At 44.5% G+C, this 16,816-nt stretch overlaps 2 protein-coding genes across 2 annotated transcripts; one reads left to right on the top strand and one right to left on the bottom strand.

The window, feature by feature from the left end:
* Positions 1-358: 358 nt before the first annotated feature.
* LRRC52 (leucine rich repeat containing 52) lies at positions 359-4,418 on the bottom strand. The gene is made up of 2 exons (XM_053985305.1): positions 3,310-4,418; positions 359-698 (listed from the first exon to the last, which is right to left on the bottom strand). The coding sequence occupies exons 1-2, from the start codon at positions 3,926-3,928 to the stop codon at positions 424-426; spliced, it is 894 nt and encodes a 297-aa protein (XP_053841280.1). The 5' UTR covers positions 3,929-4,418; the 3' UTR covers positions 359-423.
* A 774-nt stretch (positions 4,419-5,192) lies between these two features.
* Positions 5,193-16,530, top strand: NUF2 (NUF2 component of NDC80 kinetochore complex). The gene is made up of 13 exons (XM_053985302.1): positions 5,193-5,342; positions 6,204-6,278; positions 7,155-7,231; positions 7,386-7,447; positions 8,333-8,430; positions 8,834-8,907; positions 10,090-10,186; positions 11,110-11,172; positions 11,815-11,952; positions 12,828-12,968; positions 13,737-13,912; positions 15,317-15,452; positions 15,709-16,530. The coding sequence occupies exons 1-13, from the start codon at positions 5,220-5,222 to the stop codon at positions 15,856-15,858; spliced, it is 1,410 nt and encodes a 469-aa protein (XP_053841277.1). The 5' UTR covers positions 5,193-5,219; the 3' UTR covers positions 15,859-16,530.
* The last annotated feature ends 286 nt before the right edge of the window (positions 16,531-16,816 follow it).

Here is a 16,816-nt window from a genome sequence, read left to right as displayed (position 1 = left end):
GCCCTGCTGGGTTTTTTGGCCAGGGTCTTGTGACCTCCTTGCCTACAGCACAGTGTCAGGACCCTTCCCGTATTTCAGTACCTTTTCAAGCCAATCCTTATGTCCCTACTGTTCTGTGGTCCCAAGGTAGGGTGGAAGTGGAAATGCCTGGCACTGTGCACACCTCTCACACCTGCCCAAAATGAATATTTTGCCAAAATCCTGAATCAGAGTGGCAGAAGACTGGGTAAAGAACAGCAAGTGAAACTGGGAGCACAGCAAGTGAAACTGGAGCACAGATACTTCCTTCTCTTGCAGTTTTATTTCACTTACCAAAAAAAAAAAAAAAAAAAAAAAAAAAAAATCTAGGGTGGAGCAACATGGGAATTCAGGCAGGAAGGACCTGCCTTTGGTTCCCACAATGGGAATTCAGAAGGGTTGATTCTAAGTGGCTGTGTCTTCCTCCTCCTCCTCCTCCTCCTCCTCCTCCTCCTCTTCCTCTCCCTTTGAGGCATGGGACTCATAGATGACAGCACAGACACCGGCCAGCCAGGCTGCCATGGTGCCAGCGAGGAATATGCAGAAGCCCACGAGGCACAGAAAGACATAATCCTGCTTGTACAGCTGGGTCAGGCAGCTGAGGTGGAGCTGTGCCTCTGCTGCTGGCATCCTCAGGGCACGCAGGCCTGCTGGGGTGTAGCAGGTGATGTTGTCAGCATCTGCAGAGAGATAAGCAGAAGCAGGACTCTCTAGCCTGTATCATAATTTAATGAATAGGAGTCCTGGTAGAAAAATTATGGGAGGGCTTGTGAAAAGCCTGAAAAATAGCTGCAGACTTCATGCCCTCCCCCCCTCCCCCCCATGGCTCGGGTAAAATCTGACAGCCAAACTCATGCCAAACCTGTGCTAAACCCTTGCCAAACCACAATTCCCAGGTTGCCAGAATATTTTTTTGCAGTGTTGACTCCATAGGATAATATTGCCCACTGGATTATGCCACTGTGGCAAACTGCTGTCCCTGCCCTCCTCGTCTCTGCTGATTGAGCACTTTCATCTTCATATAAGAGCACCTGTGTTTGTTTTTTTTTTAAATCTCAAACACCTTCTGAAGTGATAGAGCCTAAATTATGCTGGAATAATGAGGCTGCTGTGGGTTTGACAATGAGGGTGGTTTGCAGTCAGGCACAGCCTTACCTGCTCTGTGAGGCAAGCAGAGGCAACTCATCAATGATTCAGTTCCACTGAAATAACAACCATACCCTGTCATATTGCAATATCTGCAGTGATAAAACAGATGCTGCCTGCTCCCTTTCAAGTTAGCGAAGGATCAGCGTGGTGCAGGGTGTGCCCTCAGCCATCCTCTGCAGGTTTTGAACCCCACAGACACGGTCACTGTGGTGGGCACAGGCTGGGCACTGCTGGATGGACAGGATGGAAGAGCCTGAGGGAAAGGGAGCAGTGCTCCATGCATGGGATGTAATGGGAGTGGTGGAGGGGAACAAGGCATGGGGGATTTTTATTGCATTACACTGTATTGTATATGGCTGAGTGGTGTTGTTCATGCTGATCTCTCTACTGGTCCTGAGTAAAACTGAACAGCTTTTATCTCTCTGTTTATCTCTTTTATCTCTCTGTTACCCAAATCCATCTAAACTTGGGCAGCTTTGTGTCAGCCCCCAGGCTGAGCTCAAAACTCAATATCTTCTATATTCAAACTTTGTTTCTCTACCATCAAGAGTTGCATTTGTTGCTGCTCAAGGCCCCATCCAACACGACCTTGAATACTTTCAGGGATTGGACATCCACAATTTCTCTGGGAAACCTGTTCCAGTGTTCCACCACCCCCACGGGAAAAAATTTCTTTCCTTTATCTAATATATATCAGAAATAATACATCTAGGCATATACAATTGGAGGAAATGTTTGAAATGTTTTTGATTTGAAACACATTTTATATTAATAATAACTTACAGATTACTAAAATATGTTGAACTTGATACTTTTTGAAAAAGTGCATGGAATTTAAAATTAAAACCAGTAAAATTAAAAACTTCTTGCAATTTCCTCTTTCCTCTGATATTCAAAATTGCATATGTCAAATATCTGTGCTTCATACAAATCACTCAGACACTCTCAGAAAAAGCTTTTCTTTCAGACTAAAATACGGTTTATGTAGAACACTAATACTAGTGAAGGTTTTTTTGGGCCACAGGGGGAACACCTTCTCCTTGGATTTTTGTGCACAATATATTTTATCCAAACGGGAAATTCATCCCAGGTGTGTTCTATTCATCATTCCTACTGCACAGGTATTTCTGAAGGTCAGGAGCCTTTCTAAAGGCCAGGCTGGGGTCTGCTTGCAGCAGATTCCAGGGCTCTGTCCCAGTATCCCTTTGGCCTGGAACAACCCTCAGTTTAAGGCTGCCTTTCCTACTCTTCCCCTCCCCAACAGCCTGGAATGAGCTTTATTCTCCTGTTGCAGGGTTCAGTGGGTTATCTCCAATCTCATTGCTGAGAGCTGTACTTTATTCCACTGTTCTGTAACTGCATGTGGGGAAAAAAAAACCCTTTATTGTCTATAATGAGCTTATTACTACAGCTAATAAAGACACTGAGATGTCTTCAATTCAGTTCTGTCCTAACACCAGCTTCCAATTGCCCTTTCCTTTTTTCCCCTTGGGCTCTTTTGTGGCCCTTTCTTATTCAGTGGACAGACTTTCTCAAACAATTTCTCTCTTGCAGCTCTCTCTCACCATTGTGCCCTGCATTACTGAAACCAAAGCTTTTCTTGTTCATGGGTGCTGTGCTGTGTCTCTTTCCAGTCTGGAAAAACTAAATCCATGTGCTGCAGCTGCAAAGCAAAACATCACCCTTGGGACCAATGTTTTTATGGGAAAGGGAACTGGTGGTTGCCCTGCCTCGGCCTCTCCAAGGCTCAGTTATAGAATTTCTCAGTATGATGGGCAACAGCTGACTTTGGGGTGGAGACAAGGCAGGAAATTCAGAGCAATGATTTTCCCAGTGCACATCTCCCTGGAGCTGCGTTGGGCTCCTCATTCTTGGCGCTGCAGCCATGGGGTGCTGTGCAGGCACAGAAACACCTGAGGCTGGGTCCAGGTGTTTTAGGGAAGCAGCAGTGTCCCAGCTGCACACTATACCTCCCTGGCTGCCCTGGGGATGTGAACAAGTGGGACTCTTCATGTGTGTAACCCAGCTGCTCCCATCCCAGAAAATGGCATGCAGTGGCACAGCCCCGTGGACTGAACTTTTGGGAAAGAGAACAGAGGGCTCTCTCTGTTCCACACAGATCTGTGCTCACACAGCCCTCACCTGGAAAATGCACATCGCTCTCCATCATCCAGGTGATGAAGTCCAAAAAGGAACAGTTGCAGTGCCACAGGTTGTCACTGAGCCCCAGAAGCCTCAGGTTGGGCAAGTCCCGGACGGTGCTGGTGTCCAGGAAGGTTAAGCCCGTCCGGCTCACATCCAGCTGCCTTAGCCAGGTGTTGTTGGCAAAAGCATCCTTCTCGATGGCCACAAGGTTGGGATTGTCCGAGATCTTCAGTACCACCAGGCTGAGGAGGTGGGAGAAGGTGCTGAAGGTCACCTGTGTGAGGCTGTTGAAGCTGAGGTCCAGATAGACAAGCTTGGCCACGCCAATGAAAGTGAAATCCAGGTTATCCCCCAAGAGGTTCTTTCTACAGTCCAGATAGACCAAATCAGCCAGGAAGCTCAATTCCACTGCCGGCAGGTACGAGACATTGTTTGCTGCCAGAATCAGCTGCCTGGTGTCCAGAGGGATGTCCACAGGGAACTCCTGCAACTGCTGCCCGGTGCAGTTCACCTCCAGGTACTGACAGCTACACCTGCTGGGGCAGCTGATCCCCTGTGATGCCATCCCCAGAAGAAACAAGAGGCTCAGGGACCACGGTCTACCTGAAGGAGACATGGTTTGAGACCTTCCAGGCCGCTTAGCCCTTCGTGTTCTGCAAGCAGCCCTATGGCTGCTGCACTGCCCTCCCAGCCATGCCGAGGAGGTGTCTGGCTGCAAGGCTGTCGGGAAGCACTTTGTGGCTCACCTGAGCCCTTGGCATAGTGCCCAGCTGGAAACCGAGCCTGGCTTTTACATGGGCAAGTGAGGAACAGTGGCTGGAGCGTCTCTCTCTCACACTCGGTGCCAGGTGACACCTCCGTGGTGTCAGTGGCTCGCAGAAGCTGCCTGTTTTCGGGGACACTGCTGCGACCTTGCTGACCTGCTTCCAGGTGAGTGGACGTGCGGGAAGTTGCGCGTGGTGTGGGAGCATCAGAACTTTGTGGGGAGAGTGTGAACAGCCCAAATGTTGTCAGAAATGGTGTCACACTGCAAGGGGTGGTACTGGTTAGGCAAGAGTCCTGTGCAATGCTGGGCTGGCTTTGTCTCCTTTCGGGAGCCAGGAGGTTTTATCCCATGTGGAGTAGTGTGTCCAGGTCTGGGCATCTTGGCACAAGATGTGGAGATGCTGGAGCGGGTCCAGAGAGGCCATGAAGATGCTCAGAGGGCTGGAGCAACTCTGGTGTGGGGACAAGCTGAGATGGGGCTGTGCAGCCTGGAGAGGATTCTGGAGACACTCACCTAAAGGGTTTTTGGGAAGGAGGAAGAGTCTCATTACACGGGCAGGTAGTGAAAGAACAAGAGGGAATGGCTTTAAACTGATAGAGGGCAGGTTTAGAGTGGATGTTAGGGAGAAATTCTCCCCGGGAAAGTGATGAGGCACAGGGTGCCCAGAGACGCTGTGGCTACCCTATCCCTGGAAGCGTTCAAGGCCAGGTCGGACAGGGCTTGGAGGAACCTGGCATAGTGGAAGGTGTCCCTGCTTATGTCAGGCGGAAAACTAGGTGAGCTTTAATGCTCCTTCTGGGGATTTCATGGCTCTTCCAGAGGCCGTGACAGCTCCGCCTGACAGAACCGAGGGGACGCGGCCGCCTCGCACCGCCCTTCCCCTCACGGCCAACGGCTGCGGCGGGGCGGGGCCTGCCGAACCACGCCCACTCGTCACAGCGCGGCCGCGGATAGGCCAGGAGAGGGCGGGAACGCGGCGAGACCCGCCCCCCGATGACGGTACGTCCTCTGATAGCTCAGCGAGGTGCGGGGGCGGGGCAAGGCGGATTCAAGCAGCGGGCGCGCTCCCGTGCCGCCGTTGTGTCCCCGTTGTGTCCCCGCCGCGTCCCCGCCGCGTCCCCGCCACGTCCCCGCCGCCGCCATGGAGACCATGACCTTCCCCCGCTACAGCCCCGACGACATCATCACATACCTCCGCTCGCACATCCTGGAGGGCGCCGAGGCCCGCAACCTGGTCAAGGGCGACGTCTTCGGCAACCCCAGGGTGCGTGAGGGGGGCGCGGGGCGGCTCCGTTCCCCGCTGGCTCCCGTGTGGGACGGACTCGCTGGCCCGGCCCGAATGACCGCGGGGTTGGGTGGAACGGGGTTGGGGTGGGCTCGGAATAGTCTCGGGGGTCTCCTCGGGCCTCGCCAGGAAGCGCGGTGGTGTGACCGGCAGCACGGCCTGTCTTCCCCAGCTCTGGGGGAACTCGGTAAAAGAGCCACGGCGCCTCGTTCCAACATCTTGCCGGATCCATTTCGTGCTTTTAAACCCCTCCCTGCTTCACTCCCTTTCATCACTCTGAGCATTTAGTGTTAGTGAGTGAAGAAAAGTGGCTTTAAAGAGGAGTTGATGCCTCCGAGTGATTCCTGGTGCTGTTGTTGCTTGTGTTTGAGCCTGCGGTGAGAGGGGTCTGGCCCTGCTTTAGATGGTTTTTAAGAAGCGTAGATTAGTGCAATAAATGAAAAATTGTTTGGCTTGTAAGTGATTTTTTTTTTTCACCTTCATTTTAATAATCTAATGAAGGGCACTCATTGCTACAGGATTATAATTTCTGTGACCTTTTTTAGGTTTTTGGCATTGCTTGGTTTGGAAACTGCTCAGCAAGCAGCAGTGTAATGAAAATCAATGCCTGGCATACACACTCAGGGCTGTAACTGCCCGAGCTGATTGCTGCCCCTTGGAACTGAATTATCAGCAAATAATGCTTGAACTGGGAAATGCTGGAAAATGAAACTTCGTTGTCATGGTGGCTTAGTAAAATCAGCCTTCATATGTTAAAAACGGAATGCTTGCATGGCCTGGTCTGAGAGCCCCGAGTAATCAAACATATGGAATACTGATTCATGTCCTCTCTTCCTGCAGCTTGATGTTTTGCACCTGATTTACCTGAGAATCCTGCAGAAAGTGTGTGGGATCCGACTGGAGCACGCCTACATGGTAGGGCTGCCTGTGGCAGGGGTGATGAGATGTGAAAGGAGAAGAATATTGGACTTACCTGTTCTTTGGGTGCTAAGAGTGCTAGAAATGTCTAAGGTCCAGGAGGAACTGGACAAGATTTTGGAGGGACACCATGCCTTGAAAATATGTACTGGGCTCCTGCCTTTGGCCATGGCTGGAGGAGGTTGGACTGATCTGGAAGAAATGTAAATGTTGCTTTTGATATTTGATCATCTCCATTCCTCAATTAGCTGAAAGTGAGGAGGGACTGATACCTAAATTGACTAACAGTTAATTTATCTACTGCCTCTGTTAGGCAAGAACTGATCCTTGAAAATGAGAGTAAATGGTTTTGTCTCATGGCTTTTCTGGATAAATTGAAAGGGAAGAGTATTATGTGCACAAGGTAACTCTGTTCTTCCCAGGCAGTGCCATCAGCTGCTGTGCTGTGGTGTGAGGTTTAAAATGTCAGAGAAAGGGACAGTGTACCAATACATTCTCCTCCTGACTTCTTCATGAATCAGTTGAGTGTGTCAGTTTGGGGGTGTTTAAAGAAGGAGCTTCTTGCTGGTAGCTGTATAATGTTGTGCTGCACAAGTTATGAACAGAATAAAACAGAGTTTAGATTCAGTGCCAGAGTTTGTAACATTGCTGCTTTAGTTATTATTGTATTTTTATGCCTTTTCCAGTCAAAGTTGACCCTTAAAATAGTGTGCTAATTAACTTGATGACATTTGCAGCCTTTAATATGTGTTCCATGCGGATGGGAAGATCATCATCCGTGTTTTTAATCTATTGGAATTATTTTATGCTGTGAAAAATGCTGCATGATTTTTGTTTTAAATATTCTCTCCTGACACTCTTTTTACTCTTTAGATGCCACTCAACGTTGACATTATGTACCCACAGATCCATGAAGGCTTTCTACCTGTCTGTAATTTGTATATTCACATGTAAGTAGAGAATGTGCTTGCTGGGCAAATGCTCTGGGATGAGAGGACGGGATCTATTTTGTAGCAAATGGTACAGGACAAGAACTGAGCCATGGTAACAAACCTGAGTCACAGTCCCTGCAGCTGACGTTGTTCTTTGTTCTTCTCCTTGCAGGGAGCGCTTGCTGCCCATGTGCCGGATTAGTGACTTCCAAATTGCTGATGTTTTAAACCCAAGTAAGCAAGTGCCTTGTAATCCTTGTGTTTCCTGGGTCCTGCTTGGTATTCCAGGTGGTTTTTCTCCTTGGGCATAGCCAGATGGGCATCTAGTGTGGAGAAGTGTCCTTGACTTTCTGTTGCTCTTCTGACCCTTAAACAAGCTGCTTCTAGGGGACAGTTCTTATTCCTTATGTGGGCTGGTGCAGGTCAGCAACTGAGGGCAGCTTTGAGTGTTCTGAATCTGTTGAACTGCTGGTCTAGAGGTGGGCTGGGACATACTTATAGCAGTGTAATAATAGATGGGGATGAAAATTACCCTGACAGCTCTGGAATGCTTTTGGGATTTCTTAAACTGATGCCTGTGCTCCACTCCTTTCAATACCCAGTTGTGATTCTGCCACAACACAGACAACTTGGAAAACGCTGCTCTGAAGAAATCTTTCACTTCTGTATCTGTCTTGTCTAAGCCATTCAAAGCTTTTGTAATCACCTTTCAGAAAGTTTATTTGGAATAAAGATGGAAAGTCCCTGCAGTTCGAATTGCTGCCTTCAGTTTGGCTGATAGCTACAGAGAGATTCTCTCTTCGGAGCTGTAGTTCAAGATTGACACTCTTTCTCCTTGACTTCTGTTTAAATGGGAGGCTGTGTATTAACAGCCTTTTCTCCCAGGTGCCATTATTCATTTGTTAAATTACACAGAATTGCTAAGTGCTGGTAACCAGCTTGGTGCTGTTTTTTGTGTAGTCTGAAATCTTTGCAAGCTGAGTGGGGGAAGAACGAATTTGGATTGTGTTTTTTAATTTCTGTCTCCTTGAATTACACTTGGCCCAACTTTTTTGAAATGCTTTGAATTGCAATGCTTTTGGAAACCAGCTCAGTGAGCTCTTGCAATTCCTGTTTCAGAGACAAAGAGGACTGTGCGCTTCTTGAGTGGCATCCTCAACTTTGTGAACTTCAGGGAATTCCGGCGTGAGGTCTACTTGGAGCTACAACTGAGCTATGTAAGATTAGGTGCTGGTTTATTCCAGATGCCTGTAAAAGTATGATTGATATTAATGTAGAAATAGGAGCATGAAGATTGAGGTTTAACTTCAGGTTTATGTAACATGTTGGGATGTTAAATATGTAGCCAAGTAATTCAGGAAGGTACTGAGTATTACTTAGGATATTACTGAAAGGGTTCTTTTTCCAATAACTTATTGGATACTTTAGCCTGGTAAGTGAAGGATTGACACTTTGTATCATTTTGAGAAAAGTTGGGTGCAACAATAGTAGGTAGCTTCTGTTCCGAATGTCTCAGTAGTTCAGAGATGGGGAATTTCATGCGAAATAATGTTGAGCAAGGCTCTAATAAAAGCCCAGAGAGAAACCACACTTCTCTAAAATCAAATATTTAACTTGCAGAAATCAGCTATGGAGAAAAACCAACACCTGGAGACTATGAATCGGGAGGCAGCACTGAAGCTGGAGAAACTGAAGTGAGTGTGAGGAGTAAGCACTGTGAGATTGCTTTTCCTGGTCAGGCTGATCAGTGGGCCAGTTGTGTGAGGCTCAACAAGTCTGAGTGCAGAGCCCCATTCTTGGGTCATAATAACTTAGTTCAATGCTACAGGCTTGGAGAAGAGGGGCTGGAATGTGGCTCAGCAGAAAAGGACCTGGGGGTGCTGGTTGACAGCAGCTGAACAACAACCAACAGTGGGCCCAGGTGGCCAAGGGGGCCAATGGCAACTGGCCTGTATCAGCAAGTGTGGCCAGCAGGACCAGGGCAGTGACCATCCCCATGTGTTGTCCCCCTGACTGCAAGCAGGACATTGAGTGTGTCCAGAAAAGGACAATGAAGCTGGGAAGGGTCTGGAGCACAAGTCTGATGAGGGGCAGCTGAAGGTGCTGGGGGGTTTATTCTCTGCTGGCAGAGAGGAAAAAAAAACCCCAAACTTTTACAGTGTATGGTTGCATTGAGAGAATCCTGTATTTGTATGTGGGGAACTAGGTTGAAACTTTTTGTTCTTATTTAGCTTTTAGTGATGTGTCTTTATCCCTTCAACAGCTGGAGAAAGCCCATCTTTAACTTAATAGATGAGTAAAGTTGTCTTCCTTAGTTATTTGACGTGTTTGCCACAATCTCTGTTTTTCAGGCCATTTAGCCCTACTGCCTGTGTCTTTGCGCCATTAAGTTTTGTTTTTGCTTGTGGGTAATAGGATGAAGAAATGGCTGGTTTCCAAGAGAACTTTCAAAACAGTGTTTGTTTTTTTTTTCTGACAGCTGCTCTTGGTGTGTGCTACACAGGGGGTTCTCTAGCTGGGATAGGTCTACACTAATATAAGCTATTTGTATGGCAGGTAATATGCAAATTTCATAAATGAAAGTCACAACCAAAACTGGTAGGAGTGTTGTACTTTCATGCTTTGCTTAACATGATCTTTAAACTTAGTTCCCTATGTTTGTGCCACTTCTTGCCAAAATAGCTCTTTAGATTATGCTTCAACTGCAAAATCTTACAAGCAAAGCAAAATAAGATATATTCATTTGAGACTGTCTTGCTCTGATTACTGAAGTTACTGGCTGTAAACTTTGTGGAAACAGTGATTGTTTTATCTACTGTACTCTGACTGGACTGTAATGATGCAGAAACTGCCCAATATCTTTATTTTTCCCTCAGCACAGTCCCAGTTGAACATGAGGCAGAGATCAAGCAGCTCACAGAGAACATTCGGGAGCTGGAGCAGCTGCTAAGGCAGGACTATCGTCGGAAACAAGTAGGATCTTGTTCTGTATTTCTCTGAAAACCTGCTGTGGGTTCCTCACTTCTCTTGATTTTATTCCCTTCCCTCTAACTCAGTGGATAAAAGGGACCTTTCTGATTTAAAACAACGGCCATTTTAGCAAAATGCTGTTGGACCCCTCTTTGTTTCACTGTAAGGAATGTGAAATGTGCTTTAAATCAGACTTGGGGAATACAAAAGTATAGTTGACTCTTTTTTTGAAATGCATTTCTGCAATGACTTGGGAGATGCACATCACACTTCCAAGCAGGAACACAGGGATGTTCCTCTTTGTTTTCCATTTGAATTCAAAGAATTGGGACTGGAGGTGAGCCATGGCAAGAAATGAGGCTTAAGAAGTGTCACCCAAGGGAATGCCTAGCAAAAAGAATGGGGTTAATTGCAGGGGTAACTTTTCAGCAGTGGAAACTTGCCTCTCAGGTCTCATAGATAACTTTTTTAGCTCCTTTGGGAGAAAAAAAGATAATAATCTATGGTCAGGATATTTTTGTTTTGTCAAGTCATGTCTCTATTATTAGCATTATTAACCTTGTGTTTGTCTATTATTTGTGACTTTATATTAAATTATATTTTTCCCTGAAGAACAGGGCCCCTGGCAAAGAAAGTTGTGGGGGTATAATAACTGCCAGGGTCAATGAGAATAGGGATGGCCAATCTCTTATCCCTGTTCCTAGTTACCCACTGCTGTCTGTATCCCTAGTGCTTCCAGTGGCTTTGGTGACAATATTCTCCTTTCCCGTCCTTGAAATCTTACAGACTATAGTTTGTCTGCTGGTTATGGCATTCCAAAGGACCCATAAATGGGATTTCTCCTGTGGACAGATCTATGATAGAAGGATAAGGCAGGTCGCAGCTGTAGAGATGCTTGTTGAAAGCTTGGTGCTTTTTTTTTTCAGACAGCTTTGCAAGAAGTGACTTCTCAAAAGAAGACAGATATTGCTGAGAGAACCCAAAAACTGGTGAGTACACCTCTGTGTGGGTGCTGGCTGCAGATAACTGAGAGATCATGATCATCTCTCTTTCAAGGATGACATTATTCTTGGAATTAAGTCACTAGAAATCTGGACCTTTGAGGTGCTGTGGGTTTACCTTGCATGCATAGAGTGGGCTAATGAGGCAAAACAGGAATTTTTGAACTTGTTGCTCTTCTCCCAGGGTGATAGAGCTGGCTCTGGAATGCTGCAGTCACTGCCTCAGGATTCCTAGGTCAGGAGAGCTCTCCAGGCTGGATGGGGCTTGGGGCAACCTGGTCTGGTGGGAGGTGTCCCTACCCATGGCAGGGGGTTGGAACGAGATGATCTTTGAGGTCTTTTCCAACCCAAACCAGTCTAGGATTAGCTGGCAGGCTCTTGGTGGAAAATACCAGTAAACTGCTTTTCTTCTGCACCCCTGTAAGCAAATCTGGGTAGCAAAATAGGGTGTTAATTGCTTTGATTTGGAATATTAATGCTGTTCAGAGGAATTTGTTTTCAGAACTTCCTAATGAGAACGACTACACACCAAAGAACCTGTCTAGCCATAAGATCATGGCAAACTTTGCTGCACAGTTCTTTTTTGTTCACCTAATCACTAATATTGAAAGTGTTTGTGTCGTTAACTAGAATGAGTGTAAAGTGTCTATGGCTACCTTGAAAGAAGAACAAGAGGAGCTGAAATCCAAAATTGTGGAGAGTCCAGAAGAACGAAAAAGTTGCAACGAGCTGATGAAAGAGACTATTAAGAAATTGAAGAGATCTAAGGTGAGGTTTTCATCTGTCCACACAAGGAGGTATTTTCATTAGAAAAAACATGTTTTACTGGACTGTCATCATCTAGAAGTGCTTCTTGAGTGATGGTGGAACACCAGCAGGACAGTGGTTAATCTGAAATGAAATCACAGCCTCAGAGGAAATTGAAGGTTTGTGGTAGAGGTGGTGGTTTATTTTTGATGGGCTTTTTTTTCCTTTTGAAAAGCAAGATTGTAGTCACTTGTAAAATCAGGTGTTGAACTCTTGATTCTGTTTGGCTTTTTGCTCTCCAGAGGAGACAATATTTTGTCAGCCCCCAAATATCTTTGAATTTAGAGCGTGTGTTTCATAGTGCTTCTGTTGTCACTGACTGTTTCTGGAATCAATGAATGTCTTTGTTAATATGCTGAACACTAAGTTCCCTCCTAGCTTTGGTTTTTTTTAAATTATTATAATATCCACTAATTTTTGTGGTTTGAGATTGCTCGCACTTCAGTGAAGTTTGCACTTTGCCTCTGAAGGTTATTTTTGTTCCAAAGGTGTAAACTTGATTGCTGTAATTTCAGGTACAAAGCTTTACATAACTCTTGTTTTACCAGTGTATGATTTCTTCACTGTACAGCTTTTTTTTTTTTCTGAAAGCTCTTGGAAAAAGCTGGTTACTGATTAATTCAGTGTAAAACACTTCTATGTCACCTGTATTTCTGTGCTTTCAAACAAATACCTTTCTTTTATTATTTTTTAACAAAGAGCTCATTTCACTAACTCTTAAATATTACTTCTAGTGTCTTTAAACAATGAGGGGAGGGTTCAAGGTTCAACATGCTTTAATTCGACATAAAATAACTCTAAAACTGTTTATTGATAGTCTTTTTCTCTCTTTAAAGCAAGAAGTTACTGAGAAATATGAAGGTTATAGAGATGCAGTTGAGGTTCTGCCACTGTGCCAAGTGGAATTGCAGTTATACCAAAAGAAGATGGAAATGCAGGGAGAAAATGTGGAGAGACTGGCCAGTGTGTCATCAGAGGTTTGTATAATCCAAATTATATCCTGTTAGGGAGAATTTGATGTCTAAGCAATGTTCCCCTCTTTCCTTTTTGCTGTAAAGGATGACATTTTGAAGTTTCCAAATTCTTTCTTAAAAATGTCAGTAAAACATTGCTGCTGCTTTGCTGGGTGGCACTAGCTAATGTACTATGCACTAGCTATTGACCACTTTGAATAGTCAAAGCCTTTGTTGCCATAGAAACCTGACCTAAAATAGTTGGAGCTGTCTTGGGGTTGTTGGTAGGAAATGATGGGAAAAGTGAAAACGAGTTTCTTCTGCCTTGAGAGTGGAAACTAAGAATAAAAAATTGTTACTTTAGGAAGAGTCATGTCTTAAATGCCTTTAAATTTATTAATATTAGTTAGTCAGACATTCTCTGATGAAATGTATGTCACAATACAGTCCCTTGCTATTTGCCACTAGATTTTGGGAGAATGCAGTTGTTAGGAGCAATTGAAAAATGGTATGGAGTCTTTTTGGGTATTTGTATAGCATGTGTTCAAATTACCCTTGGCAAAAAGCTATAGCAGAAGTCACATTCACTTCTGAAACTGATCCTAAGGGAGGGAGTCGTGTCCATTTGTATGTATTTATAATCAGAGAAAGACCAAGGAACTGGGATAAGGAGCTGGCAATCAGATCTTCAAAAAGCAGCCAGGTAGTTGTAATCTTAGCACATTTACATGTTATGCTGTCTTGATAATTTCTCACCCCCGTTTAATTTATTTCTATACTTTTGTACTCTAGGCCAGAAATCTGGAGGACCAACTTGAGAGTGCTCAGGTAGAGCTGAAAAAGGCCAAGACAGATGAAATGTCCCTAAAGAGAGTGGTCACTGCCAAACATGAGAAGCTTGCTACAGCTGAGATCCAGCTTCGAAAGATGCGGGAAGATATTGAGCAGCACAAGTGCACTGTGCTCGAGTATGGAGGGGTTGATGTTTCTGCCTGATGCTGCTTTATGTCTTTGTTATGTGCTGCCAAAGTTCATGTCTGCTACAACACACAGCTTAGCAGTGAGGGGAAAATGAGCAGTGTGGGACAGCTCTGTATGAAGACCAGTAATGCTGCAGGCAGGGATTTGGGGGTCTCAAATCAATAATTGCAATGTGACTTGACAGCAGTTCTTTTATTGGAGCACTAATTTAATTTATAATGCTTATTCTTGATTCTTTTATCTTCTTAAAGAGAATGTCACATTGGGATAATTTTCCAACTTATCAGACTTCAACAAAGCCCCATTTGCCTTTCATGAATTTTTCATAATTTCCCTTGCCACTTTTGCTCATTATCAAAGATGTTCAAGACCCATGGGGAAATGGGGCTCGCATCTCAGAGGAGCATTATCCTGACATGATGCTTCTAAAACAAAAGGAAAAGTGTCATTTGATCAAAGCCTCCCAGCCCCTCTTCCTTCCTCCCATATGCTGAAGGCAGCACCAAACTGCAGCCCTGGAAGGTCCTGGCTTCACTGTGAGCTTTGTGCTGAACTGTTAGGGGGAAAATTGATTTTTAAACAATTTTCATCTACACAGATAGAGAGGAAAGGGAATATGGAACATTATTGGCTGTGATGGAAGGGAGCTTCTTGCACATGGCTGGGAGAGTCAAGTGAGATTTAGTCACGCTTGAGGTTTGTGTGGTGTGCAGAATGGCACTTAGTGTATTATACCAGCTAAAGGGGATTATTTGGGAGGAAAATAGGTTGGGCACTGGGAGGAATTTCTGGACAGAAAGGTGATTAGGCCTTGGAATGGGCTGCTCAGGGTGGTGTGGAGTCACTGCTTCTGGAGGTGCTCAAGGAAAGACCAAGTGCCATGGACAAAGTGACAAGGGGGTGTTCATAGGATGATCTCAGAGGTGTTTTCCAACTTAAATATTCTATGAGAAGTAGCTTTTAATTTAGGAATGAAAACAACATAATCTTATGCTCCTTTTTGTCAAAAGTTGCTGCCTATTTCTGTTTTTATTGTGTCAGGTATTTCCTTTGAGTGATAAAATTAGATGCTTTGATAAGCAAGAGGGGAAGGGAGGTAACCTTGGTTGAAGAAAAGAGCTTTTGCTGGTGAATAAAAGAATATGTCCTGACTGTTCCCTTGAGGTGAGAAGGTGCATATGGGCTCCTGCTAAGTATGAGTTTCATTTCTTGTACCTAAGTATTTCTAGTTTAAAAGTCACATTAATTTCTGAGAAAGTAAATTCTTTATATCATTGCTTCTGGAAGCTTCTGGTTTTATGCTCATAAAATGCAAGGTTTGCTCATGGTGGGCTTCAGTTTAATCTGGAATGAGTCAAAAGGTTCAGTACTTTTTTTTCTGTCACCTTTAGACATTTTAATGAAGTCCAGGAGAAGAGGGGTGCTGTGTATGACAAAGTTATGGCCATTCGCAAGGAAATCAAACAGAAGAAGGGCAAAATTGAGCAGCTGAAGGATGATGCTGAAGAAAAAGCAACCAAAGCCAAGGTGAGGGTTTTTTTGTTTTTAACCCACCCCTTCCCCTCAAAAGGAATCTTTTTACACTCCTGTTGTAGTGTGGACAGTGCAATGATCCTCTAAGCAGCCTCCCCTGTGTTCTGTGAATGCTGCTTCTTAAGCCATGGATGAGATATCCTTGAAATCATTTGAGTCCACAAGATCACTCACTTGACATTGGTGCTTGATAAAGATTTCACTTTGCTGATGGATTTTTTTTTTCTCCTTCTTTATTTTCTTTTTCCAGGAAATACACCTGATTTTGAAGGCTGTGTTGGACAAGTGTCATGAATCTCTCCTTAAGGCAGTAAAGACTTCTGCAGCCTCAGAAGCAGAAAAAATTGATGAAATAAGGGAAGGGCTGTTGAGCATTCAGTCTTCTGGAGATGCTTCTTAAGCCTGTCTGAACTTGTGTTCTACTTTCATTGTGTTTATGCTCTTACTTGAACTCAAGAGCTACTGCTTTGCATGGGATGGATAACAATTCCAGGCCAATCCAGCTTTCCCAAAAACCATGTCAGAAGACATTCAGCTTTCCAGGCTGATTCTGATGTCATGAACTTGCTGATATGGATAAGAAAACACTCAATTTCTGGTGTTTTAGTGGTAATATTGCAATTCTTGCTATCACCAAACTGTTTAATATTTTAGGACCCTGCATTTGTAGCAACTGTTCTGCAAACTTTGATCTGGGAACACCTGGTGCCTTGGTCTGGCTTGAATGTTCAAGATAAGTCAGTAACAGGTGATGTTCCACCACCACTATTCAATTAAGATGAAATCCTGACAGAGCAGTAGCATCCATCTAAATGACAAGTTAGTCTCATCTTAAATATTTGGAACTGTAAACACTCAGAAGTATCATTTTAATATAATTTTAGTTAAAAGTACACTTCCTCTTAATGCTTGAACTCATTGTGTCTGCTTTGTGGGGTGTTGAACCCTCATCTGTGTTCATCAGTCTGTGTTAGGATGCTCTGAAATATAGATTGATGTTTTGTACCATAACTTGCGATGGCCACAGTGGTTTTCATTATTTGGAAAAAATAAAATGTTAATTTTTACTCTAGTTGATATAAAGATATTTAACCCTTTTTCTCTTGGGTCTCTTCACTCCCCTAACTGACTTGGCATAAGTTTTCAGGTGAAAAATGTTGCTTTGTACATTTATAGGAATGTGTGCTATGAGCAGTCTTTTATGATGAAAGGAGGAGGATGATTCAAACCATCTTTAAAATTTTAATTCTTCATCTCTTACCAGCCAGAGGTACTAGCAAGTCAGTTAGGAAGGGCAGATGGTTGTCCCTTCTAGAGCTCTTATGGAAGCATCAGACCCTTCTAATGGTTTGCTTTAA

The sequence above is a fragment of the Vidua macroura genome, chromosome 9 (genome assembly GCF_024509145.1).
Source record: "Vidua macroura isolate BioBank_ID:100142 chromosome 9, ASM2450914v1, whole genome shotgun sequence".
NCBI lineage: Eukaryota > Metazoa > Chordata > Aves > Passeriformes > Viduidae > Vidua > Vidua macroura.
The sequence above is the reverse complement of the archived record's forward strand: the minus strand, read 5'-3'. Positions and strand labels throughout refer to the sequence as shown.

Excerpts from the sequence above, each read along its gene's own strand:
- LRRC52 (XM_053985305.1), bottom strand. The coding sequence starts at position 3,928 with ATGTCTCCTTCAGGTAGACCGTGGTCCCTGAGCCTCTTGTTTCTTCTG. Across the intron at positions 699-3,309 it reads GAGCGATGTGCATTTTCCAG|ATGCTGACAACATCACCTGC; the intron begins GTGAGGGCTGTG and ends ATCTCTCTGCAG.
- NUF2 (XM_053985302.1), top strand. The coding sequence starts at position 5,220 with ATGGAGACCATGACCTTCCCCCGCTACAGCCCCGACGACATCATCACA. Across the intron at positions 7,232-7,385 it reads TGTAATTTGTATATTCACAT|GGAGCGCTTGCTGCCCATGT; the intron begins GTAAGTAGAGAA and ends TTCTCCTTGCAG. Across the intron at positions 13,913-15,316 it reads CACAAGTGCACTGTGCTCGA|ACATTTTAATGAAGTCCAGG; the intron begins GTATGGAGGGGT and ends TGTCACCTTTAG.